Source organism: Cygnus atratus, chromosome 1 (genome assembly GCF_013377495.2).
Source record: "Cygnus atratus isolate AKBS03 ecotype Queensland, Australia chromosome 1, CAtr_DNAZoo_HiC_assembly, whole genome shotgun sequence".
NCBI lineage: Eukaryota > Metazoa > Chordata > Aves > Anseriformes > Anatidae > Cygnus > Cygnus atratus.
Window position 1 is genome coordinate 97969351 of NC_066362.1, and position 21655 is coordinate 97991005.

A 21655-nucleotide genomic window follows, 5' to 3' on the forward strand; every position below is an offset into this window, starting at 1 on the left:
GATTTCACAAGCTTATTTCTTTTTTTCTTCATTAAGTAATGAATCAGATCAGTGGAATTTCTGGGTGTAGGGGTAAAGGAGTGGGCCCATTGCAGTCTAAAGTTAGCTTGTGTTTTACAGCGTGAGAATCTACCTGACTGCATCAGGGTCAGAAGGACAAAGAGTGGGCTTTGAGTTGCAACACTAAATCTCAGAAATTTGGTTGGGCTGACAACCAATGGACACTAATTCAGTGGTGTATTTGAAGAAACATTGAGAACCTGCTTCTCTGACAATAAGCCGGCATGATCATGGAGCCCAGCATTTCAGGGTCAGATAGTGTCTGTTAGGCACCTTGGGAAGACGCAGATGGGTCAAGGCTTCAGCAGACCTCAAAGCCAAGCAGCTGAGGCTGCCTAACTTACCTGCAAGAAATGGAGAAATTTCCCTCAGGAGTATCTTGGAAGTAAAAACAGATCTTATGCCTAAAACACCTGCTCTTCCCCACTGCCCTTGGATGGAGCAAACTGGGGTAAGGAAATGGCTTCTATTGACACTAACTGTAGAAGAAGAATGCCTGATGCTGTTGGAAAGGTGTTTGATCATCTTTCTGGTCAGACCAAGTCAATTTCTTCATTTTGTAGTTCAAATAAAGCAGCTGTAGAATAAATAGTGCCTGAACAGGGAACCTGACAACCTTCTCTTGCTGCTGCTTGCCATTTAACACAAGGGCAAAGCTGCCTGTTCTGAAAGAAGGCCCAGCTTGCACCAATGAGACTTGGGAAACACTGTGCCCTCACCTGAACATCTAGCACAGCCAGCGAGGTGGAACTGCCATCTCATCAACGTGGAGAGACAGGCTCCCTGTTCCACACTGTGTTGTATGCTTATATGTCTCCATCTTTTTATAGCCAAGCAGTAAAGTCTTTTGTTCAAAGATATGCTTGAAATATTTACATGCTTATGATACTGGTGTGTAACTGAGATTATCCCTCTATTTCCTGTAGTATCTGAAATGCAGTCCCTAAAGGAGAAGAGGAAAGTGTCTCTGCTCTAAGAAATGTACAGTCTGAGCCTGCCACAGTGGTATGACCATTGGTTACATTTCAGCCTGTCTTTCCCTACTCTTTTCAGAAGCAAACCGTTGTTTCACCTTCTTCAGCTGTTTCTGGAATCTAACCCGGCCATCAGCAAAGCACCGCACAGCCATTCGCTCACCCTCCCCCCTGCAGTGGGATGGGGGAGGGAATTGGAAAAAAAAAAAAAAAAGTAAAAGCTTGTGGGTTGAGATAAAAACAGTTTATTAGGACAGAAAAGAAAGAATAAGAATAAGAATGATACTAATAATAATGATGTATGCGGAACAAGTGATGCCATTGCACAGCACCTTCTGAGCGATGCCCAGCCCAGCCCCGCAGCCATTCCCCCCACCCTGGCCAGTGCAGTGGGTACCTGACGAATGTGTTCCTGTTCCTACCTGTTGGGATGCTCTGTTCTTGAGCTCGGAAGAAGGAGTCCTTGAATGCTAACCAGCTATCTTGGTCCCCTTTTCCTTCAAGTACCTTGTCCCATGGGATTTCCCCTGGCAAATGCTTGAAAAGGCCAAAGTTGGCTCTGCTGAAGTCCAGGGTTGCAATTCTGCTCGGTACTCTGTTCCTGCCACATGGGATCCTAAACTCCACCATCTCAGGGTTGCTGCAACCAAGGCTGCCCTCAGCCCTCACCGCTTCAACCAGCCCCTCCTTTTTAGTGAGGACTCCTCTCCTAGTTGGCACGTCCACCATTTGCATCAGGAAGTTATCATTGATACACTGAAGGAACCTCCTGGACTGTGGATGGGTGGCTGAGTAGGCCTTCCAGCAAATGTCAGGGTAGTTAAAATCCCCAACAATAACCAGGGCCTGTGTTCATGAGGCTGCTATCAGCTGCCTGTAGAAGGCGTCATCAACTTCCTCATCCTGATCTGGTGGCCTGTAATAGACACCCACAACAGTATGCCAGCCTGCCCCTAAATTCTCACCCACAGACACTCAACTCGCTCCTCATCCGCCCCTGGACAGTACTCAAAACAATGTAGATGCTGTTTCACGTAAAGAGCAACTCTACCACCTCACCTTGCTGGCCTGTCTTTCCTGAGCAGGACATACCCATCCATGACCACATTCCAGTCATGTGAGCTGTCCCACCATGTCTCTGTAATTGCCACTAGATCATAGTCTCCCAACTGAACACGAATTTCTAACTCCTCTTGCTTATTCCCCATGCTACGTGCATTGGTGTACAGGCACTTCATTGGTTTGTTATCACAAAGTTTTTAGTTTTTGCAGAGCAGTGCTTACACAGAGCAAAGGACTTTTCTACTTCTCATGCTGCCTTGCCAACGAGGAGGCTGGGGTGCCTAAGAAGCTGGGAGGGGACACAGCCAGGACAGCCAACCCAGACTGACCAAAGAGATATTCCATACCATACGTCATCATGCTCAGCAATAAAAGCTGGGGTAAAGAAGGAGGAACTGAGGGGGGAAGCACTGAGTGTTGATGTTTGTCTTCCCAAGAAACCATTACACATGATGAGCCCTGCTTTCCTGGAAGTGGCTGACCACCTGGGAAGTAGTGCCCATGGGAAGTAGTGAATGAATTCCTTGTTTTACTTTGCTTCCATGAATGGCTTTTCCTTTACCTAATAAAATGTCTTTATCTCAGTCCATGAATTCTTACATTTTTACCTCTCTGATTCTGTCCCCCATCCCACCTGGGTTGAGTGAGTGAGCAGCTGTGTAGTGCTCAGCTGCCTGCTGGGGTTTAACTTCAACATCCAGGAGCTTTAGGCCCTTCTGTCTGCTGTCCCCATGCAGGGCTGCACCAGCTCTGATGCCTGTTCCCTCTGTTGCTTCCTCTGTGCTGGAGGAGAGGCTAGGGTAGCCGCCAGGCCCGCCCCAAGGCCAGCCACCCTGTATTAATTGCTCACCATGGCATAATACATTATGGAATATCTCTTTGGCCAGTTGGGGTCAGCTGTCCCGGTTCTGTCCCCTCCCAGCTCCTGCTGCACCCCCAGCCTTCTCACTAGCAGGGTGGTGTGAGAAGCTGAAAAATCTGTGGCTTAGTGTAAGCACTGCTCTGCGGCAATTAAACCATCAGTGTGTTATCAATATTATTCTCATCCTCAATCCAAAACACAGCACCAGACCAGCTCCTAGGAGGAAAATCAACTCTGTCCTACCCAAAACCAGGACAACTGGAAAGAGACATCAATGCAATAGGAAAATATTCAGATGCAAGGCTCTGCTACAAGCCTTCCTGGCACTGGCATATTCTGAAGCCTTGTGACTACTCAGTGTCCCCATTGAGAGCCTAGGAGGCAGGGCTAGGTGACAAGCATAAAGCTCTGTCTGTCGGTTGCTGCAACTAGTTTCACTAGCCGATTTCTGCGGCAATAATTTTGCCTTCAGGAAAGGAAAGTAGGAAGGAAAGGGGTGTCAGCGTCTTTTTAAACCAAAATATCAGTGAAGCCCTCTGCTGACACAGACTTTGTCTAATGGTCAAACGAGAGCAGAGGTGATTGCATCTACCCCTTTTTTCCCAAAAGAAACAGTCTAGTTGATCATTGACAGAGGCAAGCTGATTGACCAGCCCACCACATCTCTTTTTCCGTGTACAACCCTTGTACTTGTAGTGGACTAACATGAAGATGGTTGAGGATCTGAAGAGAAAACCCCTCTTCATTCTTGCTGTCATCTTGCTGCTTAGTTCAGCACAAGCAGGTAAGAAAGACATGAGTGCTTAGCAAGGGATTTAAGGCTTTACATAGGAGGGCCTGATTTCAATTCTACCTAAAAAAACCTGTGTTTAAAGAGGTCCTTCCTATAATCTAGTTAGATACCACAAGAATGGGTCCTTTCTTTTCCCATGCTTTGATTGAAGCTATCTCACTGATTTCACTCCACTAACTTAATTTAAAAGAATGATCCACAATTACTCTGAAACGTAAGGAGGTGCAAAACAGACCACTTGACCTCTGGACATGGCACCTCCTTCTTTGCAAGCTGAGCAAGCGGAATATGCAGTAGCTGAAACAAAATAAACAGACGCCGCACGTCCATTTCTCTGTTTAGTTGTGATTTTTCTTTACTCACAATTCCCTCTCGTCTGACGCCATTCTGGACACGCACCACGCTTTCACTGAGTGCACCCTTTCTAGAGAAGCTGGCTCATGAGCGGCAGTATTTCTAAACTGATTTCAGAGAACGACTCTTTCTCTTTTCCCTTCAGTCCCCAGGAACACCGAAATAGACAACGGTAGGGGACAGCCACATTCCACGAGGGGAAATCTTGAGTGTTGAATTTCATTTCTTTGCACTGAGCCTTAGGCCATGTTCCACCTAGCTGCTGTAGAATATCTTCTGTGGGAACAGGCAGTGGTTAGGAAGCTGATTGTTTGAGTTTTTATTTATTTATTTATTTATTTTTTACGTACAAATTCAAGGCTGTTCCACTTCCTCCAGTCCAGAAAAGGGAAGGGGCATGCGTTGTCATTTCAGCAAGATGCAACTATGCCAGTTCATAGAGTAAACATTTTTAGATCAGAAGAGATCATTTAATCAATTGTTTGCCTTCCTGCTCATCATGGTTTAATAAGTTTCATCCCATTAGTCCTTCAGTCATTCCAATATCTTGCCTTCTACAACCCCTCCAGAATAGCAGCCAGTCCTCTGAAATGCCAAATGATAGGCAATCCAGCTCTTCTGTGGGTAACTTGTGCTGCGCCTAGCCATACATACTGCTCTGCATCTCCTTGCTTCATTTATAGTCAAAATTTGCCCAATTTTGTACTATCTACTGGTTTGAGGTGTTGTTATTTTGTCTTGTGGTTTTTTTTTTTTTTTCTGTCCAGATGAAAGTGCTGTCCAGCAGCTGCCTTTTCCTTCCCATAAAACATTTTCATCCTGTAAATTGATTGTCATTGACAGGTTTTTTCATCAGCATTCTCATATTTATTTCTGTCTTTTTGATACAAATGTCAGTTAGACTCATACCTTCTACCCAAGAAAAATCGGAAGAGAACTACCCATTCAGTGGGGGATTGGCAACCATTTTTATTATTATTATTATTTTTAAGATCTAATAGCCAGCTCATAAATGTACTTAGCTGCTGGTGGACACAGCTGATATGGAAAAAATATATAAATAATTTCTTGTTCATGTCTCAGTAAAACAATTCTCGGAAGTCAAAGTTATCATGACATCCACAGTTCTCTTCCTGAGTCAATGCTCAAATTCCAACTAAGGGCAGAAAAAGATTCATCAGATCAGACGTTTTCCAGACTGATTTTAATTTATGTTCTATCCTTTCACTCTTTATTAATAGAGACCAAATTGCTACCTTTATTTTCCTAGTGAATCAGAATAAGCTTTTTCTTCCATCACACAGACACAGGCCAAATAATGCTTCTCACCCCCTCCCATTGCAGGGAACACAAACAGAACCTCATGGCATCAGTGTGCTGACTTCCAGACAGCAAATTTCCTACATGGCAGTAAACTTAATGTCCAGTTTCTTCTCTTCACCTCCTCGAACCCCAGCTGTGGGGAGTTGATTTTAGCTGATGATGGTATTGAGGACACCAGCTTCAACAGCAGTCTGGAAACCAAGATCATAATCCATGGCTTCAGGTGAGAGAAAGGAGAGCATTGTGGCTAAGTTTATACTCATAAATTAAGCATCCAGTGGGCATTTCCAAACACGGCATGGGGCTGGCAGAGAACTCCCCTGCCCATGTGATAATCTTAGTCTCCCCAACAGTGACTGCATGTGAAACACAAGTTAAGAGCAGAGCCTGGAGTGCCCAGCAGCAAACCATACCTGAGAATTGCCTGGAAGACTGTTGCTGGGACAGGGCCAAGGGCATGAAAAATCCCGCCAACAATCCTCTTTCCAATGCAAACTTAAGTCCTTTAGTTTGTGATCAGCTGCCTATTTTTTGTGTGTGTTTCCCTTTTTTTTGGAGCCAGAAGAAGTTAGGAAATTATTTTCTTGCTCTTTTTCTTTCTTTCCTTCCTTCCTTCCTTCCTTCCTTCCTTCCTTCCTTCCTTCCTTCCTTCCTCCCTCCCTCCCTCCCTTCCTTCCTCCCTCCCTTCCTCCCTTCCTTTTATTTTATTTTGTTCTTTCATTGTTTTTCCCCCCTTCCCTTCCCTTCCCTTCCCTTCCCTTCCCTTCCCTTCCCTTCCCTTCCCTTCCCTTCCCTTCCCTTCCCTTCCCTTCCCTTCCCTTCCCTTCCCTTCCCTTCCCTTCCCTTCCCTTCCCTTCCCTTCCCTTCCCTTCCCTTCCCTTCCCTTCCCTTCCCTTCCCTTCCCTTCCCTTCCCTCTTTCAACATTTCTTTTTAAGAAGAAGATCCTTTTGAGAAGATTCTTTAAGATCCTTTTCCATTTAAATTGTCTCCTTGCAGCTCATGTCCCGGTTCTTCAACTCCTTGAATTACTCAGGCATTTAAGAGCCCTACCAGGCACACAGTACTTCTAAAGTTGAAAATGTAGGGATGTAAACCAATGTTTTTTGATCTGTCACTGTACTACCAGCTTATTTTACTGTGCCATTTTTCAGCCCACTGTGACAATATAGTGTTTTTTGGTTTGATGTGCAAAAGCCTGAAGGGAAAGTGCATAGATATCCAGGATGAGACCACATAAGGAATTGCAGGGTCTTTTCAGAAAACCAACCGTTGCCCTCATATGACACAGCACACCCCCACCCCTGTGGTATTAGGGAAAGTTGGTAGGATAGAGCCTCCTCAGTTTTCCTGGTATTCTTGGGTAGTTTTTGTTGTTGTTGTTTGGTTTTAAATCACCTACAGAGGAGGAATTGTAGCAGTGTCAGACTAAGTGATTTGACCAAGGACTTCCTGCCAGTTGGTAGCAGAGCAGGACCAGATGTTCTCAGCCAGTTCTCTTACCCAAGGTGCGCTCTGTGGTGGCTAACTGAAGCATCACACCAAGACCAAGATCTCAGCCTGAGCCCTACAGATGTTTCTCTCCTTTGGTTCCTTACTGAATCAGCCCATTCTGAAAAATGTTTATTACATTGCAGCAAAGACATGCCAGGTATGTGTGTCTGGCACTAGGAAAAAAAAAAAAAAAAAAAAAAAAAAAAAAAAAAAACTTTCAGCAACTGTCTGGCAGCCTACACCAGGACATGTGAAGCTCCAGCATCAGTGAACAACAAATTGGCACATGCCCTACTTTGGAAGACACCTAACATACCTGTTTCTGATGACTCCGCAGGGCTTTGGGCACCAAACCTTCCTGGATTGAAGGGCTTGTCCGTGCCATACTGCACACAAGCCACGTGAATGTGATTGCGGTGGACTGAGTTCATGGGTCTACTGGAGCCTATCACTCCGCAGTGGATAATGTCACACAGCTGGCCCTCTCCATCTCACACTTCATCAGCAAGCTCCTGGTAAGATCCTGTGCTTTCCCAGTGGGGGAAGCACGGTCACAAAATGTCACTCATGCAGACGATCTAGAGAGTTGCTCCCAACCTGCTGTCCCCAGGAGCTGGGCAAGTGAGCTCTTTATTCTGGAGTGAGCACTGTGTAGTGCTAAAGATTTTTTTCTTTTTATTTTTCCCCTCTTTCTCAGTCTAGCCTTGAGCATGCCACTGTTTTTCTTCTTTCTCTTGATTTTGAGATTTTATGGGAAAACTTCCCGGTTGTCAGCTGCCTCTCCAGCCCAGGGTGAGCCTGATGAATGCCTTGGGTTATCTCAGGTCTGTGCTTCACTGGGCAGTCTTCTTCTTCAGCCCATAATTTTTTTTTTTCCAGGAAGCTGAGGGTGTGGGATTTGAGGCTATTTTATATTTGCTTTGGGTTTCAGATACACTTCCTAGTAGCTGGAAATCCCCAGCTGTGTCCTATTTTGCTCATGCACAGCACAGCTGAACAGCGCTTATGCAATGAGGATGTCACATCTTTATATTTAGCAGCCATGCATAAACTCTCTGCGTAACAATTTCACTGTAGACCCTGACCACAGAGCATGGGAGTTCCTGGGTAGGCACCACAGTGTGCAGTCACACTTTCCTATCCAGAAATACAGCAACTCTTTGAGCAGCGATCTATGATTCTATGGTTCTGTGATCAGGAGGACGGAGATGAGGAGGGGAAAAGAGGAGGGGGAAGAGGTCTGTCACCCCTTTTACTGATTAGGTCACACAGTGAACAAATGACTGGGCTGCAGCATGATCCCCGCTATCTGTCCTGTGTCTGTGCTGAGCCCTAGCCCAGCTACTGAAGGACTTTCTCTGCCCAGCCCATCCACCACAGAAGATAACATTTGGCTTCTCATAATCCTCAGTACTGCTGCAAGATGTAGCCACACATATCTCGAAGGCAAGATTGTTTGTCTCGTCCCCGTGGTCTCCTGCACCATGTGCAGTGCCATTGTATGGTGCTGCATCACACACACCGGCCTCCAGCCAGCTGGGTTCCTTTGCATGGGGTCATCTCACATCATCTCTCAGTGGCCGTGCTTTACCTGCCAGTTCAGCCTATGGATTAGTCCTTTTTCTCTGAAAATATACTCTTAATAATCAGGGTATGGGTACAGCCCATATGTTATGGAGTTGCTGAGCGGGCTGGGACAGGGTATTTCACCTACCTTTTGCAGAAATACTGATTTGTATGATCAATCTGCAGGCCCTGGGAGTCTCAGGGACATCCATCCACATCATTGGCGTGAGCCTTGGTGCGCATGTCGCGGGCCTGGTTGGGCACTTCCACGGCGGTCAGCTGGGACGGATAACAGGTATCGTAAAACTGAGTCTTGGGCCTTTATTTCTTGTTCAGGGGAGAGAATGGAAGAGCAGGGAAGGGGAGTCATCTGCAGTGATCTTTTAATTGCACGAAGGCTCATTAAATCCAAGCTTATGGGGTTCTTCCTCGCTTCAGAAGAGCCTGACAGTGCCTTTCCAGCCATCAGTCTCCTCCATACCACCATGGGAGTGCAAACATTTGAAAAAGGGTCCTTCTGCCTCTGCTCCACTCTTCAAACTGGTGGCAGCTGTCTTAGTTGTAAGGCCTTGTCACTAATGAAACAACATGACTCCCACGTGCTTTGCTTCCACTTTATAGCAGGTATGCCTCTGTGGTTCTTAGTTAAAGCCCACGATGCTTGTCAATGGTGGGGGGAGCAGCAAGAGTGAGCTTCTCTGCAGGAAAAGGTGAGGTGGGAGCCAAGCGTGACAGTGAGGGAGACGGGCAGCAACCTCACTGACAAGGGACATAGTCCTACTGTACCTGGACAAGAAGAATAGAGAAGGTCCAGTGACAGGAACCAGCATCATCCACAATCCAGGCAAGTCTGCAGTGATGAGGCAAGTCCAAGACAAAGCCAGGAAGCCCAGTCGTCAAGACAAGGGTAGAATCAGCAAAATACGGGGCTGGGCATGGCATCCTTACAACACAGCTCAGGCAAAGAACACAGGCAAGAGCCTGAGACAAGGTGGGGACCCCCCAGATGAAACTTCTTGCTGTTCTTTCTCACAAGTCAGCTGTTTCCACAGGAGACTGGTCTAAGGTCACCCAGTGGTATACCAAATCAGAGCTGGCCTTGAACACAGACAGACAAAATTCTGGATGTGAGGAAGAGGTTGCAGTGGGGGAATTACAGAGGAAGATGGTTAGAGGCTGATCATGGCATGTAGACCTTTTTCATTCACGCAGGACCCTGCAGTCTTTTAGGTATGGGGCAGGAACAGAGTCACAGGATTATTTGGGTGAGAATTGACCTTGGAAGGTCTCCAGTCCAACCTCCCACTCAAAGCAGGGCTGCCTTCTACATCAAATCGAGGGTCTGTCAAGTTTGGGGAAACTCCATGGTTGGAAATTCATTTTGGTAGGAGGGAAAATTCCACCGAGGAGGAACAGACATAGACAGAACATGGCTTCCAGTCTGCCTCAGCCCACACTGGGCTGTCTCACAGAGGTACCCTCAAGGTTAAATATAAACTTTGTAGGTTTATTTATTCAATTTATTTTTAGCTGTACTAGAAGACACTTTTTCTACACTCCTGATTGCCCTATGACTTCAAATGCACACTGGGCATTGCAGGCTCCAGTCCAGATTTAAGAGCCTGAAGACAGGTGGAACTGGACCCAAGATGTGTCTGTTGTGATCTCATCTCCTGTCTCTTTCCACACATACACAGAGCAATGTGGTTCCAGAGCCATAATCTGATAAAGTGTGTTCAGCCACCTAGAAGGAGCTGTGAAGCAAAACCAGAATGAATGTCTTAGATGTCAGAAGACAGACTATTTCTGTGCAGTGAGTTTCTTTAAGTCACACCTATTCTTGTGAACATCTCCTTGTGCAAGAAAACAAATGCTACAGGAACTTGAATGAACTGCCCGTTTCCAAAATTGCTGAAGAGCAATTTGTTTCAGTTCTTTAAATGGAAAAGAGGAAGCCTGAGGGAATCTAGTTGCACACAGTACAGCTACAGTGAATAGTACAGGGTGTACATTAGGTGATGGTTGGACATGATGATCTTAAGGGCCTTTTCCAACCGAAGGGATTCAATGATTCTGTGCTTGGAGGAAGCTGGCATAGAGAACAGAGGGTAGAAAGGTGCTTGCCTTAGAGCTGAGCTAGAATTGGCTGCTGTTCATATTAAGTGCTTCTCCCTGCTCAGGAAGAACTTTAAGCTGTACTCAATAACTCTTCTAAGCCTCTCTTAAAGCCTTTGACTAAAATTTGGTCTGTAGAAGTGGGCAGGGAACCTCTCAGCTTTTTGCATTGGACAAGACCAAAAAAAAAGAAAAAAAGGAAGAAAAAAAAAATAAAAGCAATACATTCTTCTGAGCACTTCTCCCTTTGACAGCTTTTATTTTTAGATAGAATAGGAAATATTTTTTTTCTTCTTTCCATTCCCCTCCTCCCCTGTCCCACACACAAATTCAACATGTCAGTTTATATTCTGTTGATACCACCTTCTCCATAGAGAATTAATGGGATGGAGACCAAGGCAGTGAAACTGGCCAGCTCTGAGGATGAGAGCTGTCATACATGGAGCAGAGCTGCTTCTTAAACTATTGTTGCTGCCTGAAGAGTGAAAGAAGTTTTGTGATGTTATTTTCCTAGGCAAAGTGAGCAGGGTAAACCTCAGCCAGAACAAAAACATGATCTTTAACCTGTTCCATGATACTGTCAAAGATAATTTTCAGTATTCCTTTGGCTTTTCAGAATTTGCTCTAGGAGCATCCATATTTTTTAGTCAAAAATATGGATGGCTGCTTGAGAACTTGACTTTGTTTGTGGAGAGAGGGCTCAGAAGTCTCTCTGTTTTAAGGAAGTTTGATAGTATTGAACTTTTTTATTGCTTAGATTGGTTAATGCCTAGGATACTGAATTCACCACCTAACTCAAGACCTCCAGTGACATTGCTCAGATTATAGCACTACTGCATATGACAGTACAATTAGGAAAGGTGCTAAAAGTTTGATTCACTTTCACTGAAAATCCAAAAGATCCTCTGTAGCCGCTCTATCAGACGTATTTGAAGCTCAGTCGTGGCTTTACAGCCTAGAAACTTGAGGCTTTGCGGGCTGTTTGGTACAGAACTGCTTCATGTGAATGGATGTCTGGGGGCAGTGGAAGACAAGGTAAGGAAGCTGCAGTGGAACTTAATGAGGGCAGAAATCTCTCTGGACCATAATCATTGTGATGTGGGAATAATTCATCACTTCTGCCTGGCAACATTTTAAAAGTTCTGGATAAAATAACTGGTCCAGAAATAAGAAAGAGAGGCTCTGAGGAACACTTATTGTTGTTGAGGTGTTTAGAATCACAGAATGGTTTGGGTTGGAAGGGACATTAAAGCCCACCCAGTTCCAACCCCCCGCCATGGGCAGGGACACCTCTCACCAGACCAGGTTGCCCAAATTCCCATCCAGCCTGGCCTTGAACACCTCCAGGGATGGCGCATCCACAACTTCTCTGGGCAGCCTGTGCCACTGCGTCACCACCCTCACAGTGAAGAATTTTCTCCTAACATCTAATCTAAATCTCCCCTCTTTTAGTTTAAAACCATTCACCCTTGTCCTATCATTATCTGCCTGGGCAAAAAGTTGCTCTGCATCTTTTTTATAAGCCCTGTTTAAGTACTGAAAGGTTGCAACGAGGTCTCTCCAGAGCCTTCTGTCCAGGCTGAACTACCCCAACTCTCTCAGCCTTTCTTCACAGAAGAGGTTCTCCAGCCCTCTGATCACATTCGTGGCCCTCCTCTGTATCCACTTTAACAGGTCCACATCCTTTGATTTTGTTGCAGGCCTGGATCCCGCAGGCCCAAAGTACACCAGAGCCAGCCTGGAGGAACGCTTGGACCCTGGGGATGCCCTCTTTGTGGAAGCCATTCATACGGATGCTGACAGTAAGCTGGCTTCCATCCTCTTCTGCACGTCTGTTCCTCCTGCCATCGTTATTGCTAAAGACCACATAGGTCATTGTTCCATTTACGCCAGATGACTATGAGTTCAGTCTGAGGATATTCCATGATTAGATAGGCTATCTAATATTTGCTGCCTATCTTAGAGCAAATATTTCTTCCTTAACCCTGCTACAGCAGAGTGAATTTCTGCAGCACAAGCTCAGTGTGGTTTTTACCACCTGGAAGGAATTTACATGTCTAGTCTCACTTTGCTTTTGCCCACGTGACATCAGAAAGGTGCCACTGCAGGCATCGGTGAATAAAGTAATGGAGTCAAACCCACAGCTGCTGCAACAACGGAGTAACATTTCCAAAGCACTTAGGGTCTGCTAGGTAGAACATGTGCAAAACAAATAATGTGGTGCCTTTCGTTCATACCTTTTACCCGGAGATCACAAAAATCTCTACCAACATAACTCTCAGTCACACCTTATAATCCCCCATGAAGATTGTGGTCACAGGGTCAAGAATGTGAGGGACAGGGATAATGATGAAGCCAAAGTTGCCAGTCATTTTGGTGGCAGGTCCTGGAGCACTCTCTGGTCCGTGCAGGAAACCTGGTGATGATATGAACTGCACAATGCAGGCATCTGGGAGGGAACAGGGAATGTGTCCTTGCTGTGTGGAGAAAAAAAGAGACATGGGGAAGCTGGGTCCAGCACTACTCATGTTCAACCAGTTATGGGGCTCTGTCAAACACACCATGTAGGGTACAGTTTACAGCAGAGCCAAGCATAAGAGTGAAGTGGCCTTTCACCTGCTTTCAGACTTCGGGATCCGGATACCTGTAGGCCACATCGATTATTTCGTCAATGGAGGCAAAGATCAGCCAGGATGCCCCCGATTCATCTCTGCAGGTGAGAACACTCTTTGTCCAAGCAAAGAGCCCTTGTGGTCATTTAGCAGTCTGTGAAAATGCTGTTTGGCAACCGGCTCCTGCTACAGTCAGAGAAGATATCAAAGCAAGACAACACATAAAGACACATGGCAGCAGAGCTTCACAGCCCACGTCTCCTCTGAGCAGCACAGAAAGCAGCTGAAACTAAAATCACATGCAGGTCAAGTGTCTTGGCAGCACCTGCTGTCAAGAGATGTGATTTTGGTGACACTTCTGTATGAGCCCACACCACCTAACACCGGCAGAGCTTATATCAACAAAGAAAGCATTTTTGTTAGAAGGGCTCTTTGCTACTAGCAAAAGCTTCTTTTTCTTTTCATGCTGCAGGCTTAGACAGCTTGTATGATTATTGCCTTTTCCTTCTAGAGAGTCGGACTTCGCACAGTAAATAGTGTGGATAAATATTCAAATACTTTCTGGATGAGCCAGCTCCATTGAGGGTCATGTTACAAGGGATGCCCAAGGCACCTCGATTCCCATAGCTGGGGTCACAGTGCAGGTGGGAGTCAAAGCTACTGTACCCCCTTGCAGAGGGCTTGGGTCTTCATAGGTCGCACACTGACAGAGGGCAGCCATATGCCCCCCTCTTCTGGGGGACTCAATGTGGGAGACACACCTCCAAGTTCCTTCATGACTTCCATTTGCAGTGGGCTCTGGGTTTGTAGTCACAGAGGTGCTCTACAAAATGTTATTCATGGAGAGGGGATGGCTGCATAATCAGTATTTCTTGATTTTCCATTCCTTAGGAAGTTGCAGAAAGACCCGAACCAACTGAAAGGCTCATTGCTGCTTTTCTCTAGGTGACTTTCTTCTTACAGGCTACAAGTATCTGATCTGTGATCACATGAGGGCAGTACATCTCTATGTCAGTGCCTTGAAACACTCCTGTCCTATAGTGGCATTCCCTTGCTCAAGTCATCAGGATTTTTTGAATGGCCGGTGCCTGGACTGTGATGATCCCTTCCTGTTCTCCTGTCCCAGAATAGGTACAGTACCAGCATGAGGCCTTCATGGAGCAGGGGACGATACATTCCTGACGGGTGTCAGTGCAGACCGCAGCACATGATTCAGATTTCTCTGAGCAGGGTTTGCTTGGGACCTCTCTGGGGATAGTGAGAAGCTGTTTCATTTTCAGGCTTCCGTAGAGAAGCCAGAAGCTCATGTACTGTCAGAGTTAAAAAAAATGGTGTCTTGAACATTTCTGATCTTTAAACATTTCACAGGGTCCACCAGTGTGTTAAAGGACAGTCTCCAGAATCATCTGCCTAACACATGGGCAATGAGCTCAAAAAGTGTCTTGTTCAGAGAAGCAGCTGGGAATTTTAGCCTAAGCATGAAGTCCCATTCACTGTGTCACTTCCTCCGGATAAATCCCTGCCATGGCCACACTGAAGATGGGCTGGCAGAAGGCAATATTTGCCTCTTTTAGGCTTCTGAAACTGGGCTGTGGCAAGAGGAGAGGAAGCGTCCTCTGGTGCTATTTGGAGACTGGTAACAGAACAATACAAAAACGGGCTCTCAGATGAGCCGCTCCCTTCCCACCTCACCAAAACCACATCGTCACCTCCTCAGTGGTGCAGGTCTTCTCAGTTGAGCCACAAATCCAATTTCCTAGTACCTTGTGTTTGTTTGTATCTGCACAAAACCACCAAGAGGTACTCTCCTGATGATTACCCAGGTTAGTCACAGGAGGTTTTCTGAGGGCCCGTTAACCTGTCAGACAGACACCACAAACCTGTGTTTGCTCTGATTTGCACTGGTGTAAAGAAGGGGTCTGTCCTCCAAGACAACAAAGTAGGGAGGGGGGAGCAGAGGTGAATTGGAACTAATTATATTTCCATTTCTGTTCTGGCTCCTTCATGGCTTTCCCTGCGCTGGCTTCGTTTCCTCCTGCAGGCCTGCTGGAGCAGGCAGGCGTCAGCATGAGAAGGCTGCCCAAGGAAGTGATTGTTTACTTAATGACAAGTCCTTCAGCCCCGTTCTGTGGTAAGTAACAAAGAAAAAAACATGCCAGACGGGGGTTGACCAAATGAGGCAGATTGTCTGTGGAGGCCAGGCAGTCACAGCCTATCCCCACCATCAGAAGCAGCTGCTATGGCACAAGACACATAGCTGGAAATCAATTACAGTGCATATCTCCCCTGCAAAGCCCTTTCTAATGGATTTATTAGGGTGGGCACAGCCCTGGATTAACACCGCCACATGGTTTCAGGACTGAAGTGAGGGGTCTGTTCACACCGCACTGTGCAAACTTGTCCACTGTGTGTTTCATACTGCAGAGACTATTTTCTTTCTTAAATCTGCTTAACCTTCTTTGTGCTGGTGGGAGCACGGAGTAAGAGCTAGAGATGACTTCTTTTGGCAGCTAGGTACAACCCACTCACTCCCGCATACTTTTCATCTTGCTCAGTCCACCACAGCCTGGTTGAGTTCCGACTGCAGAAGAAAAGAAATGTAGTCACCAGCATTGAGATCACTTTCTACAGCAACAGCACCAAGGACACTGCGAAGATCACCATGTGAGTGACAGTGCATGCTTCTGGCCTGCTTTTTTTCCATCTCCATGTGTAAGGATGTTTGTCCCAGTCCAGGAAAGGCACAAGGATAGCGCATCCCCTGAGTGCAGTCACTGTGTGATGAACCACAACCTTTCTTCTTGAATCCCTCCACATTTACCTTAAATGCTCTCAGGAATCAGGTATGTGTTCCCATTATTCGTTAACCCTGGCTAAGTCCACAAGTACACAAAGCAGTAGGTGTGTTCCAGGATCCCCAGATTTGCCTACCTTTGTGTTGCTACAATAGTTCCTTTTGTAAGCCATACCCTTGCCTGGTGCTGATTCAAATGACAGTCGCTGTCAAATAGTTACTAATCCTACTCTGCCAGACAGAGTTGTCTACACCAAGACCCTATCCACCGCAGGTTCCAAACTGTTGGACATCGTGGCTCAGATGTTTCTCTTGATGCCCATTAGGACAGCAGCTGCAAAGAGGAAACAAGTGCATCCCTGCACAGCCAGAAATGTGTTCAGTAGCTTGTTGTCTCTGCAGTAACGCAGCAAAGCTCCCATGCTCCTCCCATTGTAGGGGAAATGTTCAGTGAGCAGGGGACCAAGACCACATCTGTAGACAGTAAGATTTCTCTTGACAACACTGTCCTCCAAACCATACCTGAATTAAAAGACGAGACTCAGAGCCCTGTTCCCCCAGCCCTTGCATCAGGGGGATCTCCCCACCACAGAGAAGTTCCCCAGAAAAAATTATTTGTCACTTCTTCCCACACCTTCCTACCCACTGTGGTTGTCTGGTAGCCACCATATGGGCATCCAGCTAATTGCTGCGTATGTTGCAGACAGCAAATATTGCTGGCTCCCTCAGGAAGCAGGAAAGCAGCCTGCTAAAGACCTCAGCCAGCTCTCCTCAGATCAGAAGGGGTCCCAGTACTGGATCCCACATAGACCTTATTAAGGCAAAAGATTGTGACCTGATGCTAACTGTGTTGCTTTGGTCATGTGCACCAGGAGGTAGGGGTGAGAACTGGGGAAGGGAAAGCCTGCTGTAGGGTGCTCTCCAGCATGACACAGCTGCTTGATCGTGGATTTCCAGCCTAACACTGCAATTTGGAGTTCATACTCCAGATTGATGGAGCTCAGTCTGTCCAGCCCCTCCACGGAGCAAAGGCAGCCCTGGAAACTCGCAGGCCAAATCTGCCTTTACCAAAGTTGCAGAAAGGAAGGATTAACAACACCCAGATCAAGTCAGGACCCGTGGGTTTTCTCAGGAAAACTTGCGGCACTTCCTTTTGCAGCTGTCGGATACAGTGCTTGATACGTGTCCAGCAGGAGGCATGTGAACGCCGGAGAGAAAGGCTGCCCGGGGAAGTGACACAGGCAGGCGATCCCACGGCTTTACTGTACCCTCTGGTTTTAATGAGACAGAGTTACAGCTATCCAGGGACACCCTTGCCCTGGGAGGGCAGCAGCTGTGTTAATCACTTAAGCGCCCTCCAAAGAAGCAGGAGACTAAACCAAAAAATGCACTTACAGCAATAAACAGATTTGGGAGTGCAAGTGAAGATATCCTTTATAACTCACACTGTAGTAAAAAGCAAAGAAACTTCCCCAGCCTCCAAGAAAAGCTCAACCCTCCAGTACAGTCAAGCTCAGAGAGTCAAACAGACATCTTTTGTAGGTTCTCACACCGCAGTTCAGACACTGATTGATCACTGAATATTTCAAGTGATCTGACCTGCGTGTCATCCCAGGAAGCGTGGTTCCTGCGTGGTTCCCAGGAAGCACACAGGGACCTGGGAGTGTCCGACCATTCCCATGCCTGCAGCAAGTGGCTCATTCCTTGCCTCACACTGACCTTCTCTCTCACTCAATTCTGATCTCACTCCTCAAGATGCCATTACCCCACACACATGTTGCTCAGAGTGCCCTCGAGAGACGTGTCCCCAAGCCCCAATGCCGTGGGGCTGACAGAGTAAGGAACTTGTTACAGGGCACTTTTCCCAGCTGCATTGGCATTGCTTACACGTCAGTGTAACATGCCATCATCTTCCATAGCCAAGGAAACATACTCCTGAAGTCAGCCAGAGTCCCACATGCATCCAAAGGTGGTGTGGGCTCTGACCAAATGTCAGTCCCAGCAGTGTATTTCTTCAGCTTACTTAACTGTGCTCCTCTGTCCCACAGCACAGCTGCATCCTGCCCATGCAAAATATGCAGTAAAGGGACAGCCTCCCCTCAGTTTTCCATTTGCCATCTATTATTCGACTTTATAGCTGCAATTTCATGACGCTTCTCATTTTTGGCAGCTTCATGCCAGCCACACAAAACCTCCAGTATCTACCGCTGTATTCTAAGAAAGGGATTGGGTGCACTGGTTTAGGCTGGGCACTCTGGCCTAGGAGGACATCGAGTCCAGCCATCGGCCCGCTCCTAGGGGCAATTCTGGTTAGCAGAATTGTAGCCTCTTCCTGACCCTTTTGTCACCTCTCCCCTTTCCCTACTGTCTCATTTCTGAGCAGGCAGTCACCAGATGCTTCTAGGATTTCAATGAGTCAGCTCTGCACATTATTCAGTGGTGCAAGGGAGTAGATGCTCCCCAGGCTCCCAGAGGTGCCAAGTAGGCCAGGCGTAAGAAGGCCCACAGGACAGGCTCCATGGAAGGGGAGCAGCCCACGTATGTAAAACGGCTGGGCAGCACCACTTCGTAGCGCACAGTCTGCCACTGGGCTCTGACCATTAGCTCTTTACCCAGCCTCTGGCTTTTCTCAGTTCATGTTACCTGGCAAAGAGCATAGGCACAGACAAAGGTCCATCTATCCAAGCACCCCACCTTCAACATGGTCAAAAGCAAATACCTAGAGAAGAGCATAAAAAGGCATGCAGCAGTACTTTGCCAAGGTAGTTTCCCTATTTCCCAATTTCTAGTTTATCGCATCTCAGGAACCTTCAGAGCCAAAGAAGAGTTCTTTGTCTTTATTACCTCCCAACACTTTTGTTTTCCATGAACTTATCCAGACCCCTCCTATGATTTGTGCAGTCATATAAACTTCCTAGCATGCACAACATCCCACAGCAAGGATTTTAACAGCTTGAACAGAACGGTATTTTGTGCACTGAGCAGTCATTTAAAGCCTACCACCTGTTCACTTCATTTGATGACCCCTAGTTCCTGTACCGGAATAAGTGGTGAATAATCAATTCCGAACTGTGCTATCCACGATTTCATAGATGTTCACCTTATCTACCAGTTACCTCTCTGTAGCAATATGGGTAGTATTTCAATCTATACACAATAGTGGGAACAGTTTTTGCAATTGTGTGATGGAAGGAAGCATTTTTATACAGAAGTGTTCCTGACTACAGAGATGAAGCATGGAGAGAAGGCCAGTAAGAATATGTTCAGTTGCAGACTCTCATGTAATGCCCTATTTTGACAGATGAGTCTTTTATTTATGTGAAGGTTTCACGTTAATACCCCAGGTTCCTCCAGTGTTTCGATGCATCCGCAGGTTGACTGAACACTCTCCCTCACCTCTGTCTCCCTGCGTTGCAGACCTCAGCAGGAGGAGGTGGGCAAGCGGCTGCTGGCCCACAAGGTTCCCCTCTGTGAGATAAACATCGTGATGCTCAAGTATCTCCCCAAGAACCGATTTTGGAGGAAGGATGAGTCGCACATTGTCGGCAAGTTCTGTGCAGCCCCGCTGCCTCTCAATAAGAAGTAAGTCACAGGAATACCTTTCAGGGATCCACTGAGCCTGAGGATGCAGCTTGTAGTTTATACCAATGCATTCTCTCTTCATCTCTGATAAATGTGTAAAGAGGTCTCTCCCACCCCTCTGTGTCCCTATGTATATAATAAGTATATACCTTCAGCCATAACTACCTTCTTCAGAGTTGAAGCAGCCAAGTCCTTCTCATCCTGAGAGAGATAATGACCTTCTCCATAATACAACATTCTCACCAGGTCTGTTGCAGATCCAAAGTTCTCATAGGCAGGGCAAAATAGCAGGGTCTATACTGACACATTAAACGCTTTCTATATTGCTTCTGAGCTGACTCTTACGCTGCCTCCTGGCTGAAGCAAGCTAGTATGCACTCCAAAGCAGGGAAACCCAGAAGCAGAAGGGAGACTGGCTCACGTTCAGATTCCATTCTGATGGGCTATAAGGAGAGTCAGGCACAAGGCAGCAAAATATATCACAGGCCCAGATAGGGGTAGTCATTCCTATGTACAAAAAACACTTGAGCATAAGGACTATGCCTCATTATCATCCCAAAATTGGGGTGGACAGGCAGGATACATGGCTTTTTGCCACTTATGAATGGGACAGCATGGCATGTTGCCTCGAAGGTGTGCTAACCTGCACCCCTGGAAGCACTGGACTTGGCTGCGATGTGGGTGGGAAGGTGCAGAGTTGCACAGGATCACAACTGCCCTCATCACGAAACCGGGAGCACTCCGAGAAGCAAGGGTTCTTCCAGGAGGGGGTGGCAGAAAGGTGAAAGGCACAGCTCCATAGACCACCCTCCAGCTGATTCAGCCCAACCAAGGCTTAGCACCGTGTCCACCATACCCTTGCAAAGCAGCATGAGGTCCATCAGCAGCTTGTTTGCCCGTGTGTCAGGATAGTGACCCCTGCCTGCTAAAACACAGTCTGACTTCCCTGTGCTCTTCCTACAGCAGGACCATGTTCTGCCTGCCCTGGAACATCACTCTTTACGGCAACATGGACCTCTCTTACCGGCTGTCTGCTGCGTGTGCCTAGCACGGCTTTCCGAGTATGGATGCACACCCAAAACTGGGAAGGAGTCCTAAACCTACTGCCTCTCTCTGCTCACGGATGATACTTTCATCAAAGAACCACGTGGGTTTTTTACTTCCCGCATTCAGGAGAGGATGTCAAGGAAAAGTAGCATGCAGTACATCAGTGAGTACAAGACTTAGCAGTTGCAGCAAGATTTCCCAGTTAAAAGACTGAATTAGGATTTTTATCTCACAGATTCTGTACCAAGCTCTGAAAGAGATGGGCAAGTCATTTAATCACAAGATTTCAATCTCTGTGAAAGGAGAAGATGATATCACTCTTTCTACACGGGGAGTACTGGGATGATTCATTTGTGTTTTATTAAAGTGTCCTGAGGTTTTCATAGTAAAGGTGTGAAGTATTACTTCTCCTCAGTAAGGGGAGTTTAGTTTTGGTTTAGCCTTGGAACTGGGAGGTGCTATAGAATCATAGAATCATTTAGGTTGGAAAAGACCCTTAAGATCATCAAGCCCAACCATCACCTAGACTAACTACCAAGTCCACCACTAAACCATATCCCTAGTTGCTTAGGCAACTTCCTTAGCGGAGAACTCACTTGCACCATCTGCAAGATGCTTTCAGAGTGAGAACCTATCAATTTCATGTTATCAGAGTGGATCTCCATCTCATGACGGCACTGGTGCAGCTTTTCAAGGCTGTTGGCTTGTTCTCTTTGAAGCTCACATGAAGTGAAGCAGACACCAGAAGCTCAGAGTGCTCTTCCATGCAATTTTGCACTGCCTTGAGCAACTGCCCAGAAGAGAAGGTAACAGGAGGACATCAGAGTATTGTAGCTATAGGACCACCTAAAACAAATTAGTCCCAGGAACTCAGCACAGCCCTTCAGACATGGAAAAGTAGGAAATGTCTGGAAAGCACTGGTAGAAGACTAAAATATCAAGGAGACACATACAGAAGCAGCCCTTACCCATTCTACCTGTTTTCCACCACCTTGATGCATCTGCAAATTAAAGAGGCG

The 21655-nt window shown here is 46.5% G+C and overlaps 1 protein-coding gene across 1 annotated transcript; it reads left to right on the forward strand.

Moving 5' to 3' along the window:
• The first annotated feature begins 3669 nt into the window (after positions 1–3669).
• PLA1A (phospholipase A1 member A) lies at positions 3670–20983 on the forward strand. Its single transcript, XM_035540535.2, is given in 11 exon segments — positions 3670–3742; positions 5450–5651; positions 7258–7435; positions 8673–8781; positions 12302–12403; positions 13228–13317; positions 14177–14344; positions 15255–15344; positions 15769–15877; positions 19425–19589; positions 20553–20983. Coding segments are annotated over 11 exon segments (1371 nt in total). The 3' UTR covers positions 20638–20983.
• The last annotated feature ends 672 nt before the right edge of the window (positions 20984–21655 follow it).